We start from the raw sequence: 26,211 nt of genomic DNA on the forward strand, positions 1-26,211 counted from the left end.
CCATACTGCACTGCAAAACTTTTTTCACAAGAGCAATATGTATATGTATGAACAATATAAATAAACCACAAAAAATGATTTTAATGTGTTGAGATGATGAAATCTTTATTTCAACATTTCTAAAAGTATTAATACATTTTGAATCATTACAATTCTTGAAGCGACCGTTCTATCTACTGAAACTAAATAAACAAGAATTTATTGATTGACTCATCTAAATCTGCTTTTTATTCGTATCGATAAATTTATAGAAGAAGATTAAAAAACAAGTAATTTTAAAACAAACACGTATTATCGGAACTGTTGAAGAGCCCTTTCTTTTTTAGTTGCTTTTCCAAATTTCCTATACTCCATCGCGTCTATCAACAAAAATATAATTTTGCCTTCGTTGCGACAGTCAGTATATGAAAAATAAGGTAAAAAAAACTTAGTAAAGAGCTCTAGCTTCAGGCCGAAAACCATTTGCCATTAGTCTGCGAAGTATAGTGTGATTATAGAAAACATACATTTAAATGTCTGCGCTTCATGAATTTTTTCTGATCTTGGCAATGTACTTCGTCTGCGTAAGCGCGCTGCTGCCCTGGGTCGGGTCCATCATCCTCGACCAATCCGTAACTCCAACGACGAATCCCATCTTTCGCATCTTTTTCTGCGCTTTCTGTTCCTCCACATCAGCCCAGCGAACACGCTTCCGCTTGCGTCCGGCATTCGCCTCGTCATCGTCACTGCCATCGTCCAGCTGTAGGTAGTCTTCTAGGGTTGGGGGACGTCGCAGGGGTTTACTGGTGCCATCGAGCCTCGCTGAAGGAATAACAAAGACGGTAAAACATTGTCGTTCATTTACTGCCTACTCGCGGTCCTCTAGCACTCCTCCTTATTACAACATGCAAATTAGTAATCGTACAGTAGGTTAGGTCACTTAAAGATAGAGGATTCGAACGTTTTGCAGCTGATTGGAGCTGAAAGTTTGCGTTCCACCCTAGTTACTTAAGCTTAATAATGTAAGTATCGTAATTAATACCAACCTAAATTCTGCTCACTGACGTCGTTGTCCCATTTACTCGCGAACAAGTCACACTATATGCGCACATAATTTTTACCATCGGTAAGTTAAGAAAAAATGCTGTGATTATGACGAAACTCGTACATGGTGTTGACAGTTGTTGAAAAAAGTGGTACACTCTGCTTTGCTCGAATTACTCGAGGATAGCAAGACTCCATATATCACATAATATATGTTCATTTGATAAGTAGAGTAGAATACAGATACATGACCATCATACATATTGGTGGATATTGTGATAAAAATATAGAAGAAGAAAAACAGAACTACACCAAATTTCACCTACAGTCGAACGGTTTTCAAATGCACTCAAAAAAATAATCAATCATATCCAATGTTCAAATCAATGAGGGCATCGGAAATCCATCTTATATCTCACCTCAGCTGTACTATCCGCGGAATCATCGTTAGCTTCGTCGAGTAATACAGGTGCCTGAAAGTGTATTTACGAAAAATAACGATTAGCCGATTATGTGCACAACCCATTAAACAAACAGGAGACTGCAGACGTCGCTAATTGGTTTCAAATTCCTACATGTTCCGGCTGGTTCCTGCCCAGCTCCTCGTTCGACTCTTCCTCGGGTGCAGCAAGATCCATATCCGCCACCGTCGTATCGGTATCCTGCTGTTCTACATCTGAAAACAGTCCATTGAAGTTGATCTGCACATGCTCGTCGGGAGCCATGGCCCAACTGTCGGCATACGCTTGTATTTCTGCCGCCGTCCGATTGTGTACGTTTTGCCGGGCACAAACATCGACATCTGTTTGCAGCGTACAAGTGTAGACCTGTTTGAACAACAGAAAAAAGAGTAAATGTGATGTCTCTGCTATGCCTCCAAAGAGCTGTTCTTATCAATTCATTACCCACCTTAAATCCATTGCTTCTAGCATAATTATGAAATTCACAATAATACCCCAGCCGATGGTTACAACAGTCAACGATAACGAAATTAAACAGCCGTTCGGAAATGGTTCTCTTAAACGCCTTCAAGAGATTCTGAATGTATACCTCTTCCATTTCCTCATCGAACTCGTACTGCGATCGCGTCACCTTCGTGATCTTTCCCGTTATTGGGTCCTTTTCTTCCACTTCTTTGTCCACCAGGAAGTAATCGTCCAAACTCAACACCCTCGGAGACGGTCCGAACACTTGCTCCTTAGTTTTGATGAGTCGGGCGAGGAAAGATTTACCACTGCCAGGAAGGCCACGTACGAGCAAACAGATTCGCGGTGGGCGCGTGAACCGTCCGGGTGGAAACAAAAGCTCCTCGATGTCTAGCATGCGCGGTGCCAACGGTTGTTGCGATGATTGAGACGAAACAACCGACTCGGGCCGTTCGTCTTGAACTTCTTGTTTATTTTGCCTCGCACTACCATCGTCCTCGGTACTATTCCCACCGTCAGCCCTTTCTTCCGCGGTATCATCATCGGAGCTTAAATCTTCTAGCTCCAACGGTGGTTCCTCTTTGCATACGATCGGCTTTGGAACAGAGGTTCCCTGCTGTTCGGTTGGTGATGTATCCGTATTTTGTTGTTGCATCTGTTGCTTTAACTTTTGCTTGCGTATTGACGATGGCCGTTTCCCCCTTTTTGTGCTAAGGCAGCTGGGGCGATTATCATTCATCAGCAGAAATTTGCTGGGATAATTCGGATTGCTTTCTTCCGGATTGGGGTTCAGGTGCATCTGAGCAAGTCGTTCGAGACCGGGAACCGCACGGTCAAAGGCTAACGATTGGTTGTCCAACGGCCAAATCGGTCTCGGCTGCTCGACCGGAACCGTTGCCGCTTTCGTCGCAACATTGGCCACCCTTGAATGATTGTAATCAAATCGCTGGGTATTTGAACCGAACACAGGGCCAGCATCTGTAAAATCAAACACAATATTTGTAAAGCAAAAGAACCTCTACTTAACAATCAGAGTAAACTATGCTCCCTACCTGAACCTGTGTTATTACGGAAGTCGTCTCGACGGTTATTAACACGATTGTTTATATTGTTAACATTATACTGCCCACTTGCACAATGCCCATAGTCTATGACACGCCCTGCAGGCGTTTGTTGATTCACTGGAGGGGCGGAACTTCTACAATTTGTGTAATCAAAGACTTGCTGTGGTTGGAAAAATTCATCCGGCGCTTCACTGATAATCTCTGCCTTTACACACGGCATCGGCTTGGGTATGCCACCTCGCCCAGGATGGAGTACTTCTCCCGGCGGCCCCAATTTTCCATCACGAATCTTACTTTGCCGCAGCACATGAATCGCTAGCTCCATTTTGTTTTTTCTCTCTTCGAAGATTCTTACATGTTCGTATCTATCGTAGATTTCTTGATATTCGTCTTCCGTCATCCAGTCCGGTTTTGGAACGGCCACCGGTCTTCCCAGCTCCGGATCAATTTGATAATCGGTTGAACGCGTGGCCCCGAATGGTGGCGGAGGACGATCAAACCGGGCAACTTTGGGATGTGGCGGTCCTTCAGTGTGACTTCCACCGGGGTACGAACCATTCTGTACCAAGTGTTGCTCGGGGATTCCATCCCAGCGATCGTGCGGTTGACGCTTGTTCCCGTTAATCAACGGAGGAGGTCTAGAGAGATCAATGTCAAGCGATGGCGGAGGGATACGAGGGTTGAAATCTGGCAAATGTGGAAGCTCGGGGCTGACTTCCTCCATAAATCCTCCTCGACCACTCGGGCGTTGTTCATCGTTACGTTCCACAGATCCATTTGGACGGTTCTCATTGTTTTGGGGCAACTTGCCAGCATCTACACATCCCGCTCTACTGTTAGTTAGCTGCGCTAATGCCGCCACTAGAGGATTCGTTCCTCCTGTGTTGCTTCCTCCTGCTCCATTTCCACTGGCGCTGCTACCAGCTATTGTGCTACCCACCAGCTGCAGCAATGCGTTCACCTTCGGATCGTTCAACAAGGAACTGATGGCATTGGCGGTGTTATTAACCTCCACAACTTCAGTTTTCACCTCTTCCTCAATATTGGCCAGATCAATCACCTCCATCACTTCTCCCCCTTCCTCCGCCTCATCCTCCTCCAACTTTATTTTCTTCGGTTGGGGAGGAGGGTGTTCATCGATTAAATCCAGCCCAGGAATCCCTCCACTCCTTTCACTATTAGCGACAGAATTGTTAAAAACGTTCTCTAATCCACAATTTGTCTCCCCACCACTATCGTTCCTGTGATGCATTTCGCCCCTTTCCCTTTCTTGTGGCCACTGTGGCGCCGTAACTGAGGAGCCCGATGGTGGAGGCCCCGGCGGAGGAGGGCCTGGTGGAGGAGGGCCCGGTGGAGGTGCACCCACTGGAGGTGGATCCGACGGAGGAGGTGGCGGGAGAGAAGGTTTTGGTTGCTGAACAGCTACCCATTTCGATGCGTGGCTCTGTAGCCGGGTTTGTTCTAACCTTTTTCGTCGTAATTGTTCGCGACGCTCGAGAAGCTTTTTGCGGCAATCCATACATTTTTGTTCGTATTCGCGATAGGCCGTTTTGTCGGGATGGTTCTTGTTTTTGCGCTTCCATGTTTCGAATTCCTGCTCCCACTTCCGAAACTGTTCATCGAAGGCGATTTCTTCGGCACTTGTTTCCTCTGGTAAGGGTGGTTTGTCCTGGCCTGAAAGATATTTGCAGTACAAAATCAGTTAGTTGATACATTAGAGGGGGGACAGCATAGGCAACAATCACCTTTGTTAAAAATTAACTCATCCGGATGTGGTTCGGCCGGAGGTGGAGGTGCTACAATGTTCAACGTAGCAAACGGTACTGCAGCAGGAGGGTGAGCCGTCGGGTAATGATTCGTGCCCATGGTTTGGGTTATGGGTTGCATCTGTATTCCAGGAGTGGCAACGGGTGGAAGCGATTTTCCAGTTTCCCTGGCATACTGCTCGCCATACTGAGCGTGCCATTGAGCGTACTGTAGGTGGTACTGCTGCCATTGCCATTGTTTATATTGTTCTGCATTCAATGCTGCATAATCGGGTACTGCAGCGGTTGATGGCAGCTGCTGCACACCAGGAATTGGTGGAGGGTATGTAGGAACCACCCCCGGTTGCTGCACAGATGGCCAATTGTTTTGCCAGGACATTTTCGTTTGCCGAAATTGGTTCCACACTTCACATATCCCTGCTATACTGTTTGTTCAGTACACTTGGTTCACATAAGCACCATTTGTCTCGGTAGACGTAGTTTTTGTTTATTCTTCACGCTTGCTCTTCATGCTAGGAAATATGTTGACCAACTTTATCTTTCGGGGATCCCAATAAGAACTTTTCACTGTACAGAAAAAAACATTTTTCTCTGAATCAGGGACCAATCTGACAGCTGGTCATCTGCAACCAAGGTAATTGAATGCGGGGGACCCTACATGACAGTTCGATATATCAACTTTCTCGGATATTCTTGATCCAACGAAACCATCATGTTATTTTCCATCCGATTTATTATATACAAAGCATTTATATATTCGATTGTTTCATCGTAACATTGGTATTACCTACGACGCCTACCTTTCACAGGTATCCATCCAGGATCTATGCTCTCTTCAATAAAATTTGTGCTCGAACCTCCGGTACTCGGATTGACCGCTGAGCTGCTCAACGCTGGAGTTGGTTCCACTTCCATGTCCTCCTGATTCGCTTCTTCGTCTTCACTCTCGCTACTGTCGTCCATCTGCTTGTATTTGATTTTAGCTCCACTTATGATCCATTTTTCGCAAGGAGTCATCAAGTTTAGTTCAGCATGCACTTCGTCTAATTTGCCTTCCTTCAGCTTCCCCAAGTATTTCATCAGGAGGTTGCTGATTTCTGCAAAACAAACAAGATCATGAGCTGTTATTCTAGATATTTAAAGATGTTGTTGCAGCCATACCGTGAGTAGAATCATCCTCACAGATAGTCTCAAATTCTTGATCCATTATTTCTTCCAGCACTTCCCGTAAATCGATTGAATCAACATTTTTGTTCTCTGTGCAGTACGATGTCACGTAATCAATAAGTTCTATTGCCGTCTGAAAGAAAGAAATGGTTTCGTTAGGATAAGACTTTTTTTTACTATTCGTACTGTTTACAATTCATACTTACATTCAGACCCAATGGACCTCCCATCCCGTGCTCCACGGCGAGCCGGAGTGCCGTCCATCGATTCAGCACATTTTCGACCACAACACGGAATTCATTTTGTATCAATTGATTGGCCATTTATTGGCTGCATAAACAGAGCGTCTTTCAAAGTTAATCGATGGTACCTTTAACACGGGAAGACCGTTTTCACCGCAATTTCTCCTAAACTATCGCATGGAACGAAGAAGTGTGCATTTTGATGAAACAAGTTTTGACGGTTCTGCCGGTATGCCTAGTGAACGATGATAGGAATTAACTTCGGTTCAGTGACAGACTGTGTGATGACAACTCTCTACTCCACTCACTAGGCACACGTTTCGCAGTATGGCGCGCATTTCAGACGAACTGTTTACCAACATTTGTTAGTTTCAACGGATCAACGAACGGAATTATACACTTTCGATGGAGTCAAGCGATTTTGATTCAGAAAATGTACCACGAGAGTGTTCAGAGCCGGATTTCGCTCAAAATGAATCAACGGGCAATCTCGCCGATCTCGACGAGGATGAAGATGAAGTGCAAATGTCTTCAAAAGAAGTAAGCAAACAACTTCAGTTTGGGTAATGATTGGGTGCTAATCTAAGGAATGTCTACTAACTTTAGGTGTTGGAATCGCTTCAACGAGCTTGGATAAACGAAAAATTTGCTCCGGATTTACTTCCCTTTGAAGATGCACTAGTGGAAATGGTGATGATACAACTGGTGCACATGGAAGAGAATTTAGCATCTGCAGACAAGAACAATCTACTCTACATAGTGCACCGGATGGAAGTGGAAAGAATAAGGTTCGTGGTGGCAAGTTACTTGCGTTGCAGGCTACAAAAGATTGAAACTTACGCGTCTTATGTACTAGATAGTGAATCCACCAGGCCACATAACAAGAAACGGCTATCGGATGCCGAGCACAAATTTGCGGTCGATTTCCACGAAAGCGTCGAAACGCATTTCTATCAGTTGGTTGTGCGTCACATGCCTCAAAATCATCAAGACGATGAAAGAGTTCGTCGTGTGGGACCAAACCTGGATGCACATGTGTTTGCACGCGCTAGGCAGGACGTGGGGGAGTTTTCACTCGGAGGGGGCGAACATTCTGTAAATGTTCGAAAAGGTGCCGTCCATTTGTTCAAATATCGCGATATAGAAACGTTGGTCACGGATGGTACCTTGGAACTGATTTGAAACTGTTGGCATCTCAAAATAATTCACCCTGTGTACAACAAATTCAATTTCGTCTTGCTGTGCTGTGTTGTGAGGTGGTTGCTAGGCTACCAATGTAACTAAGTCGTAACCAAAGCAAGTTTCAACCTTCAACACTATAGAGAAGGGTACATTATCAATAGTGACACAGATGCGAACACTACACGGAAAGCAAATAAAGCTAGCAAATCGTGATTTTGAGAATCAATATTACGTGAATCGTTCGAAGTTATTGTTCTAGAAGAATGTCTTACAAGTGGCATCATAACTTTCCGAAAATTGCCCGCGAAGCAGGTTTTATGATACGTGAGCTTTCGATCGGACATTGCATCGACTGGCGATTTGTAGGTAAGTACATGGCCATTTTTCAAAACAATACCCTTCTTTGCCAACCATCACCTACTCCTTTTTCCGCAGCTTCTATCGACCCCTATAACATTGTCAGTGAACAGGATTACGAAAAACTGGATGAGTTTATTCCTCACATATCGGAAGTACCTATAGGGACTGTGCTAAACAATCGTATCTTGGACCCAGCGATTGGAAAATACTTTATACTTGCTCAGTTTAGCATACAATATTTGCTCTTCTGCAAACAGTTTCTCGACGAGACGGTGGTAGAAATCAGAAACACACTGCAAGGATTACAAAACGAAAATGTGCGTCTGGAAAAGATGAACAAAAAACGCACCGAAGAGACAGTTCTTCTACAGAGAAAGATACAACGTATTGAAAACATCAACCATCAGCAACATTCGCAACAGGCCACAGTTTTTTCCTGTACGAAGTGTACGAAAAATTTCATTACCATGGATTTGTTGAATGCCCACATCGTTCGCAAGCATGCCAACCCCCGTTCGGTAGAGAATTCCTACGAAAGAAAACCATCCAATACCGACACAAGCCTTATCAATACGATCAAGTTGGAGTTAGAGGTTAAACAGCTAAAGGAACGTTTAAACGTAGCGGAAAAGGATCTTCTTGATCATCGATCTAAGCACCATCAGTGTGTCGGTTGTTCAGAGAACAAAACTAGTGGGCACGATGATTTAAAAGCCAAAGTTCTCCACAGTATCGGCATCCAAAGCAACTTGGTCGATGATAAAGATTTAAATGAAAAAGAGGCACAAACGCAAACTGAACCAAAAATTATTGATACAGCTCCAATCCCACTGGACCCACCGATACAAACTGTACATCAAGACGAAACGATTTCCAAATCAGATCTACAGTCTTTCATTGAAGAACAGAAGCGGCTCTTAGAATGCTGGAAGGATGCGGAAAGGCAAAAATTCAACGAAGAAATTGAAGTTGTTAAGCAAAATCTATTGGATGCCATTAGTGCGATGCACACAACTGAAAAAACGCAACCCGTATCGGTTAGTGATGAAGTGATATGGAAAGAACGATACCAAGAACTTGAGCAAATGTTCGAAAACAGTCAGCAAAAGACGAGGGATACAATGACGACATTTGAGAAGGAGTATACACACAAAATGGATCATCTAGAATCTCTCCTTTCAAAAATGATGCTTCCGGAAAGCAACGAAAAGTTGATGAACAACAATCCTGCTCAGACCATTGAGCCTGCTGCACATAAATCGGTGCAATTGAGAACGGTAACCCTTCCGGAAATTGTTATCGAAGGAGAAACTTGTCACAGTAACACAAACTGCACTGATATTTTGGGCAAAAGCAATATTTTAAACAAATTTATTTCTTCCGAGTCTGAAAGAACTGAGAGTGATGAAGAATTAAAACACCTAGAATCATCCACAGCACCTAAAGAAAGTCCTCCAGTAGTACGTGAGCCAACTCATCAGGCATCTACCGCACCTTCGCCAAAGAAACAGATTTTAAGCCAATTCCGCGCTCGGCTGAAGATGATAGGAATCGATGCTAAGTCGAAACAACTTTCGGGCGACGGTTTAAACGATGCGTGCGAAGCTCTAGCTAATCGGCGAGACGCTATCAAGAAGAAACATAAAAATTTCTTCATTACTCGCAATCAGCTCCTATCCAAAGTAGATCAAATGGCACGAGTGAGAACCAATGCTCCATCAAGTCATGTTACAAAGAATACTCCCGAGGGGGAAGATAAAACAATAATGGGCAATGACGTTAAACTCTCATCTATTGCTAAGATGCCTACGAATGCTACTCGCTTGAAATTCTCTCCAAAACTAGAATTATTACCAACGAAGCACATAGTTCAGTTTCCCGGCACGCATCTCACATCTGATATGAACATTTTTAAAACCAATTCCAGCACGCCTGCACTATCCAGGCCCGTTATAAAACTCTCCGGAGACGACGTCATCACGGTACACGCCGAGGCACAACCTGTCTTCGGCAATAAGCCACCGTCACGTAGTCCTATTGCCACCAAACGACGATCTTCTATTTCAAGCCAACAGGTGGAAAAACTGCTGGATACGCCTATAAAAAGTATCAACACAATAAAATCAGCTTCCGATCGACATGCACTGATTGAAATTGAAATGGAAGATAATAGTTCAGACATCAGTGAAATCTTGGACACGGTACCAGCTCAACCAAAACCCATTCCTAAGAAGCGAGTGTTGTTCAACTTGGACAAGAAAGGCAACGCCAATGGAACAGGGAAAGACAATACTAATGTAACATCGAACAGTGAATATAAAACAATTGTAAGGCGTTCAAAATTCGAGGAGGAATCTGATTGGAATATCAGTAGCTTCGATGAAGATAAATAAAATGATATTGACAACCAAAGATTTAAATGTTTTTCTTATTATTTCACTAATCACTACATTGTTATGCAATGTTTGATTAGGATATCACTTTAAATATAGTGAATCATCGTGAGTTTAGGCCTTCTCTTCCGTGCCTTGCGTGGCAGCAGAGGCCACCGACTGTCCATCGTCAACTGGAGTAGCATCCTGGCACGATAGCGACGGGAACTTCTGGTACAAAGCAGCGCGATACTTCGGATGGCTGATGCCGTACACAATCGGATTGTAGACGGCGTTGGCCTTGGCGAACAGCGAGCCCCAGATGGTGGCCAGCGGGCTGATGGGTGCAGCCTTGAAGATGCCAGTGAAGTTGATGACCAAGTACGGCGTCCAGGCCATGAACCACAGCGAGATGGTGACCAGGGCGACCTTGGCCAGCTTCATCTCGGTGCTGGTGTTCTGGGCTTCCTGCGTGCGCAGCGAGGCGACGTTCATCTTCTTGGCCTGTTCGCGCATGTTCTTCTCGTGGGCCGACACTGCCTTCAGGATGAAGGTGTACGAGTAGATGATGGTCAGCAGAGGCAACCAGTACACGAACACGGCGTAGATGATGATGTACGATCGGCTCAGCCACGTCTGGGTCAGGTAGTCGGTTCCGCAAGCGGTCATGTTACCCTCCGGAACGTACCGGTTCCATCCGAAAAGCGGGGCAAGGGTCCAGAAGAGAGCAAAGACCCACACGCCGAAGATTCGCAGCAGAGCACCGTTGTTGGTCATCGGCTTTCCGGAAAGACCCTTCACGATGACGTTGTATCGGTCAAACGCAATCATGGTCATGGTCCAGATCGAGGCACAGCCGAACAGCGATCCAAGCATAGCGTAGAGCTCGCAAGCGAACGGCCCAAAGGACCAGGTCTCGTGCCAGCAGTTGATCACCATCGGCGGTCCCATGGTAAACATCATGAAGAAGTCGGAGAAGGCCAAATTGACCACCAACAAGTTGGACGGGGTACGGAGTGACTTGGTGTTCGTGAAGATGTACATCACACAACCGTTACCAATCATCGAGATCATTCCGAGCATGAAGATGGCGAAGCCCAGGATGGAATGCCACAACGGGTTCATAGGCGGGAACTGGTTCCAGTGGGGGTGCACCATGTGGAGCATCTCTGGAGGGACCTTGTCCACCACCGTCATGTTTCCGGCACCCTGGGTCCAGGCATCGAAATGGGGTTCCACAAAAGCTGCCATTGTTGTTGCTAAAAGAACCATAATTGCCTAGGTTACTTCCATTCCTTCGTGAATGTTAGAAATGATTTACCTTCTTGCTGAAACTATTGGTTTTGTTGAAGAAAATCGATCAGGACCGAACTACTTCAATTCAATTTTGACTCGCAACGGCTAGGCGTTCTCACGACAACTGGAGATAGCGTTCCATTGTTGATGGTTTTTATAGAAGACATACTTTCACATGAACTACAGCCTTATAATTGAATTACCCCTTTTCTTTACAAATTAACTTAAATATTTCTTCAAGTGCAAGAAGGCACCTAAGCGCCGGCTCTTGCATTCCGGATTATGTGAACGTGAATTTATTGATTTGCTACATTTTCTAAGAAGAAAACATTTCCAATGCCAAGGGCACTGCTTGTCGGTGAACAAACGGTCATAAGGATTATTTTTTTGTTACATTTCTTTGTTTGTTGCGTATTTTGTAAAATTCAAATAAGTGATTTGTTCTTTAAGAGAGAAATGTGTTACTTGTTTATCATACGAGGTTAAATGGAATGTAACGTGCTAATGTACATAAATAACTAAAATGTTGAACATCTAGTAACGGTCATCTTCAAGGCCTCAGCCCTTTCATATTTTCTTCTAAAATAAACTTATTGATTTTAAACTCTTTACTGTAATTCAATTACTCACTAGGTCGAGAAAACCGCAAGTGCATTACCTGCACCTACAGTATAAAAAGGGTGCAGCTGCATCGCTATTTTCGAGTTGGTACTGGCATTCTTAGCAGGCAGACGTGCTTGCATATCGCACCAATAGGCCCAAAGGCTGGAGTAGTTCGTGTAACAACGATTTTCTTCGGCACTGGAAGCAGCATATTGAGGAGATCTTTCAACAAGTTCATCAACTAACAGTAAACATTCCGCTGTAATATCATTTAACCGTCGTTGTTCTAATGTAGGGATACGCTTTTTACAGTAAAAACAATGGCAGCTTTTGTGGAACCACATTTCGACGCCTGGACTCAGAGTGGTGGCAACATGACGGTGGTGGATAAGGTCCCTCCGGAGATGCTGCACATGGTGCACCCCCACTGGAACCAGTTCCCGCCGATGAACCCGCTGTGGCATTCCATCCTGGGCTTCGCCATCTTCATGCTCGGAATGATCTCGATGACTGGTAACGGTTGTGTGATGTACATCTTCACGAACACCAAGTCACTCCGTACCCCGTCCAACTTGCTGGTGGTCAATTTGGCCTTCTCCGACTTCTTCATGATGTTTACCATGGGACCGCCGATGGTGATCAACTGCTGGCACGAGACCTGGTCCTTTGGGCCGTTCGCTTGCGAGCTCTACGCTATGCTTGGATCGCTGTTCGGCTGTGCCTCGATCTGGACCATGACCATGATTGCGTTTGACCGATACAACGTCATCGTGAAGGGTCTTTCCGGAAAGCCGATGACCAACAACGGTGCTCTGCTGCGAATCTTCGGTGTGTGGGTCTTCGCTCTCTTCTGGACCCTTGCCCCGCTGTTCGGATGGAACCGGTACGTTCCGGAGGGTAACATGACCGCTTGCGGAACCGACTACCTGACCCAGACGTGGCTGAGCCGATCGTACATCATCATCTACGCCGTGTTCGTGTACTGGTTGCCTCTGCTGACCATCATCTACTCGTACACCTTCATCCTGAAGGCAGTGTCGGCCCACGAGAAGAACATGCGCGAACAGGCCAAGAAGATGAACGTCGCCTCGCTGCGCACGCAGGAAGCCCAGAACACCAGCACTGAGATGAAGCTGGCCAAGGTCGCCCTGGTCACCATCTCGCTGTGGTTCATGGCCTGGACGCCGTACTTGGTCATCAACTTCACTGGCATCTTCAAGGCTGCACCCATCAGCCCGCTGGCCACCATCTGGGGCTCGCTGTTCGCCAAGGCCAACGCCGTCTACAATCCGATTGTGTACGGCATCAGCCATCCGAAGTATCGCGCTGCTTTGTACCAGAAGTTCCCGTCGCTATCGTGCCAGGATGCTACTCCAGTTGACGATGGACAGTCGGTGGCCTCTGCTGCCACGCAAGGCACGGAAGAGAAGGCCTAAAATCACGATGATTTTGAGTTCTTTGTAGACTTTTTATGGCGCTGTAATAAATGCAAACCACTGGTTTCAATGCATCCAAAAAAATTTATTCAAACTGAACATCCAATTTTTCATCATGGTGTTTCGTGAACGCATTATTTATGCGATGGTTACCATTTCTACGATTTTTATAACTCCAAAATGTAACAGCGTCATCCGTGCGTTGCAAACTATACTGAGGATCGTGCTTATTGTCCTTTGCCATATAGTAGTTCATCCGTTTCCGCAGCTGGCTCCGTTCTTCTTCCTGCCGGTGGAGGGTTTCCAATTGCTCGCTGGCATTTTTAGCCAGTATTAGTCTCAGTTTTTTCTCGTAGGCTTCGCGCAACTGATCACGCCGAAGAGCTGCAGAAATTTCAATTTCATTTTCACTCCTTTTGATAAACTTTTTGGTACACAAAACTCACCAGGTTTCGCATCATTTTGACATCCGACAAAATTTTGATCGTACTCCGTGCAATCTCCTTGAAGGAATGTTGATTCCTCGTTGGATTTGCAAAAGGGAAAGTTTGTTGAGGCACAATTCTTGCGCGATGTCTGAATATTTCCTGCGAAAGCCATTTGACCACTGGCCCTTTCACCGAAGTCACAAATTCAGTTGCTAGGATGCACACAACTGCTGGAGCTGCCTACTTCGTTGTACCGAAATAACATGACCGCGCAGTCGTAGAAACTATGACGACCGGTAGAGCATCCTAGGAATTATGGTGTTGGCTGCAATTCCTGCTCACATTTTTCCCGCTCATTGAACCACTCAGCCCTGATCTGAACCATAACGTTCTGAGCACTTCAGCCTGTCGTGCATAACGCTTACGACAAGAACAATCGAAAAACAATCATAACCAATTGTCGTAAGTAATGGCGCCTGGTTGCTCGTTTTTCTTTTCATGTATGCATACCCTCCGGGAGATTTGGGAGGCGCTAATCCTGGGTTGGGGTTAAGCCATACTGAGGACTGTCAATCTGGATTTTTATTGCTGTTTACTAATTAAATTACTTTGCCTTGCTGGGAGTGCTGAAACTCTATATATATGATGGTCCATTATGCCATTTTGATTGAGTCGTCAAGTGTCTCCCACAACACCGGTTAGAAGAAGGATTCCAATAAGTACAGAAGAGTTTTCACCCCACGATTCATCAACGTAACCAACCACCCACAGTGAAACAGTGACTGTCTTTGCAATCACCTACCAGCCACAATCTGGCGATGTCGAACAAGCTGATCGGCCCTTTGGGCCCACAGGCCCTCACGTGGACGATCTCTGTGGCAAATTTAACCGTAGTGGACAAAGTACCTCCGGAAATGCTCCACCTCGTTGACACCTACTGGTATCAGTTTCCGCCACTGGAAACCAAATGGCACGCAGCCCTGGCCACCTCCATCTGCTTACTGGCTCTTGTATCCATCGTGGGAAACGGATGTGTTATTTTCATATTTTCGTCCACTAAAAGTCTACGAACGCCTTCTAATCTGATGATCATAAATCTTGCATTTGCCGACTTCATGATGATGTTCACGATGGCCCCTCCGCTGACCGTTAATTCCTACTATGAAACCTGGGTGTTTGGACCACTGATGTGTGAAATCTATGGCATGTTCGGCTCACTCTCGGGCTGTGTGTCCATCTGGAGCATGACGATGATCGCCTTCGATCGCTACAACGTTATCGTAAAAGGCTTATCGGCAAAACCTCTCACCTACGTCGGATCCGTTATGCGAATATTTTTCGTGTGGGCTAATTCCCTCATTTGGACATTGGCACCTCTATTCGGCTGGAACCGATACGTTCCGGAAGGCAATATGAGCGCATGTGGAACGGATTATCTATCAAAGGACTGGATCAGTGTTTCCTACATCTACGCTTATTCCGTTTTCGTTTATTGGCTGCCGCTTCTACTCATCATCTACTGCTACACTTATATTCTAAAGGTAATTTTCTGCACCAGATTAAGGGAATTCAGATCCTAACTAAAATGTTTTTATTCTTTTAATTATTTACTCTTCGTTAGGCTGTATCTGCGCACGAAAGAAACATGCGGGAACAGGCGAAAAAAATGAACGTTGCCTCACTTCGTTCATCGGACGCCTCTAAAACTAACGCTGAAATTAAATTGGCAAAAGTGGCCCTTGTGACCATCACCCTCTGGTTCATGGCATGGACACCGTACTTGGTTATTAATTACGCGGGAATCTTTGACACTGGCCCCATCAGCCCACTGCAAACCATTTGGGGATCAGTATTTGCCAAAGCCAACTCGGTCTACAATCCTATAGTTTACGGCATCAGTCACCCCAAGTACAGGGCCGCTCTGTACAAACGATTCCCATCATTGGACTTCCGCAAGAATAATACCAACGATCAAGGATCGGTTGCTTCGGGCGTTACTGGTATTGATCAATGCGAGACTTAGAGCAACAGTTTATACAATCTGGAATACGCTTATGACGTCACAAGCTGCTGGAATGAATTGGAATGTGATAGAAGAAAAGATTAAAGAAAAATTACATATTGTAACTTTTGTGAGGGCAGATTACCCATATTTCGTTCAAAATTAACTAACACAATAAAACTTATTTGGTTCGAAATTGATTGTGAATTGAAAATTATTTTATATGTTTTACAAGGAAACATAGCTTTTCGTAATATTTATTTCTTGGAAGAATAATTAATCAACAATATTAATATAATAAAGTCCAAATGACGTACAAAACAAAAAAAGTTGTTTATCCTGACCATCGTTGAACATTTCATGTGTTTAGTATTGCAAAAGCTCTTTCCATATTCGATTTAGGCGAATACGCAATGATGTGGAATTACGTTATTCGGAAATCTATGTTAGGTTCAGATTAGGTTTACAAGTTTGCAATCCATATTCCATTTATGCCTATATATGTATGTACATTGCGTACTACAAGCGATTTACAAATCATATGAACTTTCCAGTCTTTGATATACAAATAAAAGCACTGTATAATTTCGTAAAAATGTGATAAATATAATCTAAGCCGAAAAAGCTCAAATTAACACGATATTCTCTGCATATTTACATACTAAATAAGAGAAGTTTTTACTTCAACTTATGTATACATGCAGTTGTTTTATTGCTATTTACGACGGACGACTGAACTACATTGTAATTTGCCGTAGCACTTAATCTGTCGACGAACAATGTACACCCGCACCATCGTCAAGCAACAGGACATAGAAAAAAAAAACAATATTATTATGCGAAGGATTAGTGGTTTCGGAATTATGAATACCTGCGCTGCCGATTGCGGCTGTAAGACAGGAGCCAAAATTACTAATCGAATTAGTTCCAAACGGTGCACCAAATTTTTCGTGCTATAAAAGCCCAACATCGCGAACAGAAGGACGAGTTGTTCCTTGGTAGACCACCGGTGATCATTCGGGTAGAGTTCTCAAGTAGCTACAGTAAGACTGAAGTAGTTCGCCCTGAAAAGCGATTTTCTTCAGCTTATCCAAATAGTGAACAGTGTTCGTGGCTTAATTGCCAGTAAAAACCACGCTTGAAACAGTTGGTGATAAATTTGACGTCAGTTTTTGTGAAGAAATTGTCTACACGAAGGAAGGAAGATGGCAGCATTCGCAGAACCGCACTTCAGTGCCTGGACCCAGACGGTCGTAAGCAACGTCACGGTCGTGGATAAGGTGCCACCGGAGATGCTCCACATGGTGGACGCCCACTGGTACCAGTTCCCGCCGATGAACCCGCTCTGGCATTCCATCCTGGGCTTCGCCATCTTCGTCCTCGGTGTCGTTTCGATTATCGGCAACGGCTGCGTTATCTACATCTTCACCAATACCAAGACACTCCGAACCCCGTCCAACTTGCTGGTGGTCAATTTGGCCTTCTCTGATTTCCTGATGATGTTTACCATGGCGCCACCGATGGTGATCAACTGCTGGCATGAGACTTGGGTCTTTGGCCCGTTCGCTTGCGAGCTCTACGCCATGTTTGGATCACTGTTCGGCTGTGCCTCGATCTGGACCATGACCATGATTGCGTTCGACCGCTACAACGTCATCGTGAAGGGTCTTTCCGGAAAGCCGATGACCAACAACGGTGCTCTGCTGCGTATTCTGGCTATCTGGGCCTTCGCGCTGCTGTGGACGCTGGCCCCTCTCTTCGGATGGAACCGATATGTCCCGGAAGGAAACATGACCGCTTGCGGAACTGATTATCTGACCCAGGACTTCACCAGCCGATCGTACATTCTGATCTACTCTGGCTTCGTGTACTATCTCCCTCTGTTCAGCATCATCTACTCGTACATTTACATCATTCAGGTAAGCCGGTGGTGAATTATTACGCCTGGGAAATTTAATACAATGCTGTCCTCGAATTCAACAGGCTGTCTCAGCTCACGAGAAGAACATGCGTGAACAGGCCAAGAAGATGAACGTCGCCTCGCTGCGCTCGCAGGAAGCCCAGAACACCAGCACCGAGATGAAGCTGGCCAAGGTCGCCCTGGTCACCATCTCGCTGTGGTTCATGGCCTGGACGCCGTACTTGGTCATCAACTACACGGGAATCTTCAAGGCTGCACCCATCAGCCCGCTCGCTACCATCTGGGGCTCGCTGTTCGCCAAGGCCAACGCCGTCTACAATCCGATTGTGTACGGTATCAGCCATCCGAAGTACCGTGCTGCCCTCTACCAGAAGTTCCCGTCGCTCTCCTGCCAGGACAGCAACGACGATGGACAGTCGGTAGCATCGGCCGCCACTGGTGTTTCGGAAGAGAAACCAGCCGCCTAAGCTGGCGATCGGGGTGCTAAGCATTCCACGTGACCAAAGGACCTTACCTCACGCTGACGTTGACATACTTCTTACGCAAAATTTGTATTTTCGTTTTTGAATGCAAATTTTATTTAGTCAATAAAGATCTTGAAGAAATACAACAAAGTTTCAATTCTACGACCACTGTCCAAAAGCACGATAAAGGTAAGCGAACGGAGTTTCCCTCCACTCGAAAGCATCATCGATTGTAAATCCCTCAAAATTCCCTGATCGCAGGGAAATTAGAACAAAAACCAGCTTTCAAAGCTGGGCGCGCGCGTAGGGAATGAACATCACTTAGCATCAGCTGCCTGCTCAACACAATTAAATGGGCCGTGACGAAACCCCCGCGTAAATAGAGATCGTCCAACCATCGGTCATCGGGTATGGAGTTCTCGTGTGCGGAGATAGTTGCAACTTGCTTATTCGCCAATCAGGTAGACATCAGATCTCAGATCGGATGTACTTACTTGGCACGCGCAATCTCAATTATTTCTTCCAGTGCAAATAGAACGTCGTCTAACTTATCCCAAAAATATTCTCAAAACAGATAATCAAAATAATAAAATAATACAGAATGTGGTAACGGATTTCAAGGAATTTTCGAAAACAAAAATCACAGTTACGTGCGTCACACGCCGCCTGTGCACGACAATTGTTCAAAGAAGTCGCGATGGTGGAAGCCAGGTAAGTGCCGCGAAAGCCGCCGAATTCGTGGATAAAAAAAAAATAAGCCGCATGTGAAAAATTCTTCATGATGGGTTAATCCAATTCCCATCGCCACCGTACACAACAAGTGTCAATGAATCACGTGCAAACCAAAGCATACGATCAGAAGGCGGGTGGTCTTGGGTATTTTTTTTCACCGTTTTTCCGCATTCCCTTATGTAATGTTATTCATATAATATAGTCATGTTCCGGAAGATGTTAGGAGAACAAACTGCACGTTGCCTCGTGTAATTAAAATAAATCAATTGAATTTAAATATCCGTTAATCTCTAAACGGAATAAATTTGGTTACTACCGATGAATGCACGTGATTAGTTTCAGTTTTAGTTTTCAGCTGTTTCGCTTTTGAATCGCATACAAAAATAGTCAGTATCACTGTCGAAGGATATTCATGCTTTTGAATGGAATGGAATGGATTGGAAATCATAATAAAATAAATTAAGTGAAAGTCCGTCGATACATGCTGTTAAAATTATTCTTGTTCGATTTTTTTTTTTTTTTTTGGTTGATGGTTGAGTGCAATCGAACGATACAACTAGAAAACAACACAGTTAAATCAATGGAAGATTTTACTGCTTACCTCACTCTACATGCACGAGATACCACGGTTTCCCTATTCACACCTTCACCCAGAGAGGATCACGCTAATCGCTAGAACATACAATTTTTGCTCTTCATTTCCTCCACTTTTGATACTTTGCGATCATGGCCGGGGTGGTGGTGTTGGTCACTCCGATTCGATTGATAGCAACAACAAACAAGTGTTAACCGATTTGCACAACTTCCGCAGCAACGATGTCGGATGGGAACCAACCAAACTACGGCAAACCATTGCTGAGTTGCGAACCGACCTGCAAAGTCAACGGAACCGGAAGCACGCTGGCTGCTGCTCACACCATCGCAAGGAGCGTAGAAAAAACCGGAAACAAAAGCCGACGAAGGTGAAGCTGAAGGGGGAACAATTCGAGGATCCCGATCCATATCAGTTGGCAGTGCGTAAGACGAAGTATGGCAAGCCCAAGGAGAAGCTGAAGTTTGTCGGTGAGCAATTCCACGATCCGGATCCGTTTGGGCTAGCGATCCGGAAGACGAGCAGCACAAGCAGTTGTACCAGTGATCAGGAGGTGTCCTACCAGTATCGCACCCAGTACGCCGAGACACATCCGGCAACGGTGTACTCCAGTTTCGATTACGCAATCCGACGGGAAAAAATTATCGCTGAAATGCCGGAAGATGACACGGCTTCCGAGCGTGAGCCGGCAACGAAACCGTGTGCTGATGGTGGGAATGCGAGAGCAGCCCTTGCCCAAGCGTGTGCCGTTGGTGTGAAAAATGTCCTTCTACTCGGCTATGGTATGACGTTGGGCTTTCCGACCATCGTTATTCCCGCCATTCAGGGTGGTGATGGCCGTGAACCGGCCCTCGAAAAAGATGTCACGCTGAGCCGGGAGCAAATCTCGTGGCTTAGTTCGATCAATCTGATTTGTGTACCTCTGGGAAGCATCTTTTCGGGCATGCTTGCTCAACCGATTGGCCGAAGGCGCGCGATGCAGGTATGAAAGCTGGACCGGAAGTGTAGTTTTCAAGTTCCTAACATCTTTGCCTTGCCCTCCTACAGTTGATCAACATTCCAATATTCATTGCGTGGATGCTGTTCCATTACGCCAGCGATGTTAATTTTCTCTACCTTGGTCTCGCGTTGGCCGGACTAAGTGGTGGTCTCGGCGAAGCACCCGTTTTGACGTACGTTGCGGAAATTACACAACCACGATACCGTGGCATGTTAGCCGCCACTGGCTCAACCTGTGTAATTCTGGGCGTCCTAATGGAGTTCCTCATGGGTAGTTTTCTCAAGTGGCGCACAGTGGCTCTGGTGAGCTCGTCGGTTCCGGTACTGGCAGCATTGTTGCTCTTCCTCATTCCGGAGAGTCCAGTTTGGCTGGCAAGCAAAGGGCGTCTGGAAGAGTCAAAATCTGCCCTCGCCTGGTTACGTGGATGGGTTTCAAAGGAAGACGTAAGTTCTTTTTGCCAACCTTTCGGTAAAGTATGATTAACTCATCCAAAATGTCATATATCATTTGCTGTAGGTAGATGAGGAGTTTAAAGAACTTGAGCAGCAAATGACGAAGGCTGCGGAACTACAAAAAGATTTTACCATCATTGATAAAGCACGACTCTACACGCAGCGCGCTTTTCTGCAGCCGTTCGGAATCATTCTGCTGTGCTTTTTTATCGGTCACTTCTCTGGCATGACCACCCTGCAAACCTATGCCGTCCAGGTAGGCCATTCGCTTGGTACGGTAATGCGTGACGATCTACAATATCTTTTTTTTTCTATTTGTTGATTCTCTCAATTAGATATTTCACACTCTTAAAGCCCCCATCAACAAATATTACGCCACCTGTCTCCTCGGGTTAACGGAGCTTATTGGAACACTGTTCTGCGTGTTTCTTGTACATCGCACTGGTAAGCGGCCACTGGTGTTCATCTCGACGATTGGATGCGCAATCTGCTTCTTCGGAGCGGCCAGTTATGCTTACTTCCTGAACGATATTCCTGGCGGTTCGGTGCAAAATGTGGTTGCCAACGTATCCTCGATCAGGGCGGATATAGCGGTCATACCACTGCGTTCCAAGGAAGTGATTGCTGAGTGGAAAAACAGTTCCGTTATCGAACTGTTGAATCTAACGGCAATAGAACCACCAAATAACGGGAGCACAAACATTATAGAAACACCGCAACAACAACGTCGCAATGGATCATCGGATGGTATTTTGTATGCGGCACAAAGCTTTACCAATTATTACCTCAACGATAGCCTTGATGAACCGATCAACATTACGATCAGCTACGGTGAGTACGTCCAGTCAGCCATCCCGAAGGACGTCTTCGTGCCACTGCCGCTCGTCAATCGGAACAAATTGGTATGGGTCCCGCTGACGCTACTGCTTGGCAGCGCCTTCCTGACACACATTGGTATCCGCCTAATACCCTGGATACTGATAGGCGAACTGTTTGCCCCCAATGTGCGCAGCGGTGGCTCCGGTCTCGCCGGTGGAATCGCCTACATATTTGGATTTATTGCAAACAAAACATTCTTAAAGATGCTCGCGATCTTTTCATTACCCGGCACGTTCTGGATTTACTCCTTGGTCACGGTCGTCGGTGCCATGATCCTCTACAAAGTGCTCCCGGAAACGGAAGGAAAAACTTTACAGGAGATCGAAACGTATTTTGCCTCTCCCAGGAAGCGATCGGTACGTTTCGATCAAGAAGCACCAGCACCCCGACCCGGACCGAAGCTATCCACTGGCAGTGCGGCCGCTACACAGCCGCCACCACCTCCAATTCCTCCGAAGCCGTACCCATTGAAGGATGATATCGACCGTGCACGGAGAATTTCACTCCTGCCCCGACAAATGTCACAGTCGTCCCGAAATACGACGGTGTCCGATTTCTCTGTTGCTTCGTTCAACTCGCAAGGAACTGCCCAATTAAGTCGATCTACGTCCCGTACATCGTATACACTGGAGGATACGCATGACCAGCCAGAACCGCAAATATTTAGAAAAATCTCAGAAACACTTCCCGAAACCCCTGCTAGACGACAAAGTGAACACATCCCTGCTTCGCCCAAGCCTCCCGCTATCGTGCGAAACCATTCCACTGATACGTTTTCCAAAATGGAGTGCCCCTCGCCTCCCGCTACCCGTCGCAGAGGTTCTGCGGTGGGATCGAACCATCTTTTCCGAGGCGTCTACGAAATGCATCTGAAGATACCACCACATAAAATTCAGCCTATGACTCGGCCGGTCCGGGCACGTGCTAAACGACCTCCACCGTCCCATGTGGTGGACTGTAGCACATGGGATAGTAATAGAAAATTTGAAGAATTCCTTCACCGTCATAAGGCAGAAGAAGTTCCACCAGCGGTGCGTCCGATGCGCAATGTTACCAGCGCACACGATTTGAAAACGTTTGAACTAAAGCATCTTGTGGTGCAAGATGGAACGCTCAAGGATAGAAATTTTTCGTTTAGTGATACAAAACTGACCCCCACTGACGGTAGAGGACGAGGGGAAACTCAGCTGTCCTACGAGGGAGGCATGACCAATGCAGCATTTCATTTGAGCTCAAGCGACGAATCGACGGCCATGTGAAACTGGTGGATTATTCAACAAACCGGAAGTCCTAATTAGAACGAGATCATATGCATGAAACACGGGTAACTTATTGTTGAAAAAATAACCTCGAAAATGGGTTAATATGTAATAAACATGTAATATTAACTTATTTGTTACTTCAGTACCATTATGCTTGTTTCGGAAAATATCTACGTGTATGATTCAGAATGGCAAAAATATTCTTACAAAACTGTTTATTATTATCAACAAATGAATTAATGTTTACTGCAAAACAATTAACTAAAAAATTAACAATAACTTCACTTCACTTGAAAGGCTTATTCATATTCACACAAATGCCCACATTTGGGACACTTTGAATTGTTAGCAAACCAATGCTTCAAATGATCCAAATGACCACCATGGGAACATCCTTGACACCACGCGTACAATCCCCTGACAACCCCATTGCAGACACTGCATTTAGAACTTTGCGCAGATTTGCACCGCGAGCAGTACCAGCCAACGGAATTTAGCAGCTGCTTGGAGCATTGGCCACAGTTTGTGTACATCGTAGTTGACTGCTGATTGAGCTCCGAGACCGACCGAATCCAGCTTAAATTGATGACCTGGGTCGCTTCGTTCCACAGCTGATGCCGATGCAGCAGCTCGATATACGAAAGTAACCAGTTTTCCTGGACACACTCGTCTATCTGCAAGCTGTGCCTCCGCTCTCCGAGAGCCATCAGGATGCAGGATGACGTTTGAACATCGCCAACTTCTGTCTGCAACGTTAAACAATCCGCCAGCACCTGGTGTGGCTCCCAAATCGAGGGAGTAGGGTTGTGGTCGGAAATTTTCAAAAAGCTCGGTGCCGGATTCGGTGGTGGCGAAGTTTCCTGAGACTTTTCCGTCACCAGATGCTTCCGAGGGTGTGTGTGATGTAGCTCGTGTGCATTCATCAGGTTCGAGGTGGGAAATGTATAATCCTTCACCAGGTCGTGCGGCCCCGTGTAGAGGAACCCGTCCCGAAATCCTTTAATACAATCGACCGAGTCGAATGTTAATTCCGTTTCGCCAAAAACAAACTCACACTTGCCCGGATCTATGTCTACGGAAAGAATTTGTCCCAAACCGTGGGATTCAACGGGGTTTTTACTATTGGAGAACTCGAGAAAATCATCGGTACTGTTGTTGCTTACGGCATGTGTTGTTCCTAGGCTCGGATTGCTTCCACTACCCAATACCCTATCCTCGCTACGCCCGGTACTAGATTGGTTAGAATGTTGTGCCATCAAACGGCCGATATTGTGCTGACTTATATTCGAATTGCGCTGCTCTAACTTAACATTTGCTATCGAGCTATACGCATAAAGTTGACTAATAAAATTCCACAAAAAACTTACGTTCGATTTACCGTACTTCTTCGCTACACTTGCATTGTGTGAGCAAATCTCCGTCAAGGAAGATCCCGTCAGCATGTACTCTTTGGCGCAACCTTTCAAGGCATGATAGTCTTTCAGCAGGGTAGTTTTTGTTACGTCCTTCTCGTTCACACCGAGACTTTTGGTGAGAAAGTTGGTGAGGTTTGACCGGGCTAGGTGAAACTGGTCTGCCGATGGAGGCGTTTTCTGCCGGGCTCCTAACAGAGCAGTCCCTTGACTCAGCAAACTCGACGGCGCTGGAGGTGGAATCAGCTTCATTTCATACGCGTACAGCAGATCGCCTTTGTAATTAAAGTTTGCCCCTTGCGGGTTCGACTGCAATGCTGGCCGCTTGGCGTCTTTAAACACATGCTTAAATATGGTTGAATCTTTGCTGGTAGAAAGAAGCACGTGGCGATCGTTTCCTTTGAACGCTATTCCAGTCGTTACGTTGGAGTGCTCATTGAAGGAAGCGTACGGTATGTACGGTCGCCGAAGATCCCATATGTAGATACTGTTGTCCACCACCAAGGCACAGCTAGCTATGTGATACATTTTGTCCGGCCTCCAACGAACCCTACCTACGACAGCGATCGTATGCACCGTGTATTCAAGTGACACGTTTTTGGTCGTTTCCAGCGATGAATTTTTCGGGTTAGTGTTCCACACCTTTATCTGCTTGTCCCGACTGCCTGTTGCTAGCCAAGACTGATTCGGATGCCAATCGCACGTGTAAATCGGTCCACTATGAGCCGTGAACTGTGCCGTACATCGATCGGTGCGCCGTATATCCCATAGTTGAACCGTTCCGTTCTCCGACACTGCTGCGAATGTGTTCGGAGCATGTGGACTAAACTTTACATCGCGCACACTCTCGGAGTTGCTAAAGTAGGTATTGATTGCGGTCTTATCCATGCGTAGATCAAAACATTTAATGGTACCATCCTGGGAGCCGGATATCAAGAAGTTTGCTTCCGTTCCATGGAATGCGACCGAGTGCGCTGTCCGTTCGTGCTCGTTGTACACCAATAACTGCTTCTGTCGACCAAATTTCGAGAGATCCCACACCGACACTACACCATTTGTTGCTGCTGTAGCAAGAATATTGGTGTCCAGTGAACTCCACGCAACGTCGTTCGATGAGTAGCTGAGGTTTTGATTTTTTCCTCCACGCATATTACACACTTCGGTAAATCCATCATTTTCGATGGAAAATACTTTCAATACTGAAACATAAACATATCATTTAGGACCACACCGAAAATGCTCTCGAAGAAGGTATTCGCTACTTACGGCTTCTTCCAGCAACAGCGATCTGTGTGCACTCTCGGTTTAGCGCCAATGCATTTGCATGCCCATCTTGGCAGATACGAATAGAACACGTTTTCGTGTCGCCCATGATTCTTCTAAACTACGTATTTGATGCAGAATCAAAACCGAAATCTCTTATCAAAAATGATTCTCACCAAGATGATTTGTTTACATCAGTCTATTATGACGGCAGCAGCCCGGTGAAAATATTATTTGCTTTCCAAAAACTCTTCACCATAGATGGCCGGCGATATTGAATAATTTTTACAGATTAAATGTTCACACTTAGTAGTCTTTATTGTTAGAAATATATCTCTCCAACAAATGAGCTTAGCCGTTTGTTTTT

The 26,211-nt window shown here is 45.5% G+C and overlaps 11 protein-coding genes across 15 annotated transcripts; 6 read left to right on the plus strand and 5 right to left on the minus strand.

Annotated features, from left to right (window-relative positions):
* Window positions 1-168: 168 nt before the first annotated feature.
* LOC131258815 (uncharacterized) lies at window positions 169-5,328 on the minus strand. 2 transcript variants are annotated; one of them, XM_058260194.1, is made up of 7 exons: window positions 4,759-5,328; window positions 3,002-4,687; window positions 1,933-2,927; window positions 1,599-1,850; window positions 1,443-1,496; window positions 1,026-1,077; window positions 169-801 (listed from the first exon to the last, which is right to left on the minus strand). In XM_058260194.1, the coding sequence occupies exons 1-7, from the start codon at window positions 5,156-5,158 to the stop codon at window positions 524-526; spliced, it is 3,717 nt and encodes a 1,238-aa protein (XP_058116177.1). In that variant the 5' UTR covers window positions 5,159-5,328; the 3' UTR covers window positions 169-523. The 2 variants fall into 2 exon arrangements, with proteins under 2 accessions (XP_058116177.1, XP_058116178.1); XM_058260195.1 differs by lacking the exon at window positions 1,026-1,077 and having other exon boundaries at window positions 608-801.
* LOC131258817 (opsin-1-like) lies at window positions 3,432-13,525 on the plus strand. 2 transcript variants are annotated; one of them, XM_058260201.1, is made up of 2 exons: window positions 3,432-3,448; window positions 12,366-13,525. In XM_058260201.1, exon 2 carries the CDS (start codon window positions 12,376-12,378, stop codon window positions 13,435-13,437), a length of 1,062 nt encoding a protein of 353 aa, XP_058116184.1. In that variant the 5' UTR covers window positions 3,432-3,448; window positions 12,366-12,375; the 3' UTR covers window positions 13,438-13,525. The 2 variants fall into 2 exon arrangements, with proteins under 2 accessions (XP_058116184.1, XP_058116183.1); XM_058260200.1 differs by lacking the exon at window positions 3,432-3,448 and adding an exon at window positions 12,108-12,248 and having other exon boundaries at window positions 12,314-13,525.
* Window positions 5,501-6,402, minus strand: LOC131258822 (uncharacterized). Its single transcript, XM_058260205.1, has 3 exons — window positions 6,153-6,402; window positions 5,941-6,079; window positions 5,501-5,876 (listed from the first exon to the last, which is right to left on the minus strand). The coding sequence occupies exons 1-3, from the start codon at window positions 6,267-6,269 to the stop codon at window positions 5,563-5,565; spliced, it is 570 nt and encodes a 189-aa protein (XP_058116188.1). The 5' UTR covers window positions 6,270-6,402; the 3' UTR covers window positions 5,501-5,562.
* Window positions 6,567-7,500, plus strand: LOC131258820 (DNA replication complex GINS protein SLD5). Its single transcript, XM_058260204.1, has 2 exons — window positions 6,567-6,728; window positions 6,795-7,500. Exons 1-2 carry the CDS (start codon window positions 6,594-6,596, stop codon window positions 7,368-7,370), a joined length of 711 nt encoding a protein of 236 aa, XP_058116187.1. The 5' UTR covers window positions 6,567-6,593; the 3' UTR covers window positions 7,371-7,500.
* LOC131260098 (cilium assembly protein DZIP1L) lies at window positions 7,520-10,236 on the plus strand. Its single transcript, XM_058261762.1, has 2 exons — window positions 7,520-7,736; window positions 7,806-10,236. Exons 1-2 carry the CDS (start codon window positions 7,634-7,636, stop codon window positions 10,121-10,123), a joined length of 2,421 nt encoding a protein of 806 aa, XP_058117745.1. The 5' UTR covers window positions 7,520-7,633; the 3' UTR covers window positions 10,124-10,236.
* Window positions 10,051-19,887, minus strand: LOC131258816 (opsin-1-like). 3 transcript variants are annotated; one of them, XM_058260198.1, is made up of 2 exons: window positions 19,870-19,887; window positions 10,051-11,311 (listed from the first exon to the last, which is right to left on the minus strand). In XM_058260198.1, the coding sequence occupies exon 2, from the start codon at window positions 11,297-11,299 to the stop codon at window positions 10,238-10,240; it is 1,062 nt and encodes a 353-aa protein (XP_058116181.1). In that variant the 5' UTR covers window positions 11,300-11,311; window positions 19,870-19,887; the 3' UTR covers window positions 10,051-10,237. The 3 variants fall into 3 exon arrangements, with proteins under 3 accessions (XP_058116181.1, XP_058116182.1, XP_058116180.1); XM_058260199.1 differs by lacking the exon at window positions 19,870-19,887 and adding an exon at window positions 14,372-14,386; XM_058260197.1 differs by lacking the exon at window positions 19,870-19,887 and adding an exon at window positions 11,424-11,543 and having other exon boundaries at window positions 10,051-11,361.
* Window positions 13,523-14,037, minus strand: LOC131258823 (uncharacterized). The gene is made up of 2 exons (XM_058260206.1): window positions 13,884-14,037; window positions 13,523-13,821 (listed from the first exon to the last, which is right to left on the minus strand). The coding sequence occupies exons 1-2, from the start codon at window positions 14,035-14,037 to the stop codon at window positions 13,523-13,525; spliced, it is 453 nt and encodes a 150-aa protein (XP_058116189.1).
* On the plus strand, window positions 14,684-15,888 carry LOC131258818 (ceropsin-like). Its single transcript, XM_058260202.1, has 2 exons — window positions 14,684-15,406; window positions 15,487-15,888. The coding sequence occupies exons 1-2, from the start codon at window positions 14,684-14,686 to the stop codon at window positions 15,886-15,888; spliced, it is 1,125 nt and encodes a 374-aa protein (XP_058116185.1).
* Window positions 17,073-18,255, plus strand: LOC131258819 (opsin-1-like). The gene is made up of 2 exons (XM_058260203.1): window positions 17,073-17,786; window positions 17,851-18,255. The coding sequence occupies exons 1-2, from the start codon at window positions 17,073-17,075 to the stop codon at window positions 18,253-18,255; spliced, it is 1,119 nt and encodes a 372-aa protein (XP_058116186.1).
* Window positions 19,888-20,213: 326 nt separating the features above from the next.
* On the plus strand, window positions 20,214-23,166 carry LOC131260099 (solute carrier family 2, facilitated glucose transporter member 10-like). The gene is made up of 4 exons (XM_058261763.1): window positions 20,214-20,558; window positions 20,624-21,019; window positions 21,093-21,284; window positions 21,364-23,166. The coding sequence occupies exons 1-4, from the start codon at window positions 20,229-20,231 to the stop codon at window positions 23,164-23,166; spliced, it is 2,721 nt and encodes a 906-aa protein (XP_058117746.1). The 5' UTR covers window positions 20,214-20,228.
* A 203-nt stretch (window positions 23,167-23,369) lies between these two features.
* Window positions 23,370-26,008, minus strand: LOC131272425 (GATOR complex protein WDR24). The gene is made up of 2 exons (XM_058274148.1): window positions 25,848-26,008; window positions 23,370-25,780 (listed from the first exon to the last, which is right to left on the minus strand). Exons 1-2 carry the CDS (start codon window positions 25,951-25,953, stop codon window positions 23,469-23,471), a joined length of 2,418 nt encoding a protein of 805 aa, XP_058130131.1. The 5' UTR covers window positions 25,954-26,008; the 3' UTR covers window positions 23,370-23,468.
* Window positions 26,009-26,211: the final 203 nt, after the last annotated feature.

The sequence above is a fragment of the Anopheles coustani genome, chromosome 3 (assembly GCF_943734705.1).
Source record: "Anopheles coustani chromosome 3, idAnoCousDA_361_x.2, whole genome shotgun sequence".
Lineage (NCBI taxonomy): Eukaryota > Metazoa > Arthropoda > Insecta > Diptera > Culicidae > Anopheles > Anopheles coustani.

What these genes read in the sequence shown, in the direction of transcription:
- LOC131258815 (XM_058260194.1), bottom strand. Translation starts at nt 5,158, where the DNA reads ATGTCCTGGCAAAACAATTGGCCATCTGTGCAGCAACCGGGGGTGGTT. An exon ending in CTAGAAGCAATGGATTTAAG is followed by an intron (nt 1,851 to 1,932) that starts GTGGGTAATGAA and finishes TTGTTCAAACAG; the next exon opens with GTCTACACTTGTACGCTGCA. An exon ending in CGTCAGTGAGCAGAATTTAG is followed by an intron (nt 802 to 1,025) that starts GTTGGTATTAAT and finishes TTATTCCTTCAG; the next exon opens with CGAGGCTCGATGGCACCAGT.
- LOC131258822 (XM_058260205.1), bottom strand. Translation starts at nt 6,269, where the DNA reads ATGGCCAATCAATTGATACAAAATGAATTCCGTGTTGTGGTCGAAAAT. An exon ending in GAGGTCCATTGGGTCTGAAT is followed by an intron (nt 6,080 to 6,152) that starts GTAAGTATGAAT and finishes TCTTTCTTTCAG; the next exon opens with ACGGCAATAGAACTTATTGA. An exon ending in TGAGGATGATTCTACTCACG is followed by an intron (nt 5,877 to 5,940) that starts GTATGGCTGCAA and finishes TTTGTTTTGCAG; the next exon opens with AAATCAGCAACCTCCTGATG.
- LOC131258820 (XM_058260204.1), top strand. Translation starts at nt 6,594, where the DNA reads ATGGAGTCAAGCGATTTTGATTCAGAAAATGTACCACGAGAGTGTTCA. An exon ending in TGCAAATGTCTTCAAAAGAA is followed by an intron (nt 6,729 to 6,794) that starts GTAAGCAAACAA and finishes TACTAACTTTAG; the next exon opens with GTGTTGGAATCGCTTCAACG.
- LOC131260098 (XM_058261762.1), top strand. Translation starts at nt 7,634, where the DNA reads ATGTCTTACAAGTGGCATCATAACTTTCCGAAAATTGCCCGCGAAGCA. An exon ending in CATCGACTGGCGATTTGTAG is followed by an intron (nt 7,737 to 7,805) that starts GTAAGTACATGG and finishes CTTTTTCCGCAG; the next exon opens with CTTCTATCGACCCCTATAAC.
- LOC131258816 (XM_058260197.1), bottom strand. Translation starts at nt 11,353, where the DNA reads ATGGCAGCTTTTGTGGAACCCCATTTCGATGCCTGGACCCAGGGTGCC.
- LOC131258817 (XM_058260200.1), top strand. Translation starts at nt 12,322, where the DNA reads ATGGCAGCTTTTGTGGAACCACATTTCGACGCCTGGACTCAGAGTGGT.
- LOC131258823 (XM_058260206.1), bottom strand. Translation starts at nt 14,037, where the DNA reads ATGGCTTTCGCAGGAAATATTCAGACATCGCGCAAGAATTGTGCCTCA. An exon ending in TCAAAATGATGCGAAACCTG is followed by an intron (nt 13,822 to 13,883) that starts GTGAGTTTTGTG and finishes AAATTTCTGCAG; the next exon opens with CTCTTCGGCGTGATCAGTTG.
- LOC131258818 (XM_058260202.1), top strand. Translation starts at nt 14,684, where the DNA reads ATGTCGAACAAGCTGATCGGCCCTTTGGGCCCACAGGCCCTCACGTGG. An exon ending in GCTACACTTATATTCTAAAG is followed by an intron (nt 15,407 to 15,486) that starts GTAATTTTCTGC and finishes ACTCTTCGTTAG; the next exon opens with GCTGTATCTGCGCACGAAAG.
- LOC131258819 (XM_058260203.1), top strand. Translation starts at nt 17,073, where the DNA reads ATGGCAGCATTCGCAGAACCGCACTTCAGTGCCTGGACCCAGACGGTC. An exon ending in CGTACATTTACATCATTCAG is followed by an intron (nt 17,787 to 17,850) that starts GTAAGCCGGTGG and finishes CGAATTCAACAG; the next exon opens with GCTGTCTCAGCTCACGAGAA.
- LOC131260099 (XM_058261763.1), top strand. Translation starts at nt 20,229, where the DNA reads ATGCCGGAAGATGACACGGCTTCCGAGCGTGAGCCGGCAACGAAACCG. An exon ending in GCCGAAGGCGCGCGATGCAG is followed by an intron (nt 20,559 to 20,623) that starts GTATGAAAGCTG and finishes GCCCTCCTACAG; the next exon opens with TTGATCAACATTCCAATATT. An exon ending in TGCAAACCTATGCCGTCCAG is followed by an intron (nt 21,285 to 21,363) that starts GTAGGCCATTCG and finishes TCTCTCAATTAG; the next exon opens with ATATTTCACACTCTTAAAGC.
- LOC131272425 (XM_058274148.1), bottom strand. Translation starts at nt 25,953, where the DNA reads ATGGGCGACACGAAAACGTGTTCTATTCGTATCTGCCAAGATGGGCAT. An exon ending in CGCTGTTGCTGGAAGAAGCC is followed by an intron (nt 25,781 to 25,847) that starts GTAAGTAGCGAA and finishes TTTATGTTTCAG; the next exon opens with TATTGAAAGTATTTTCCATC.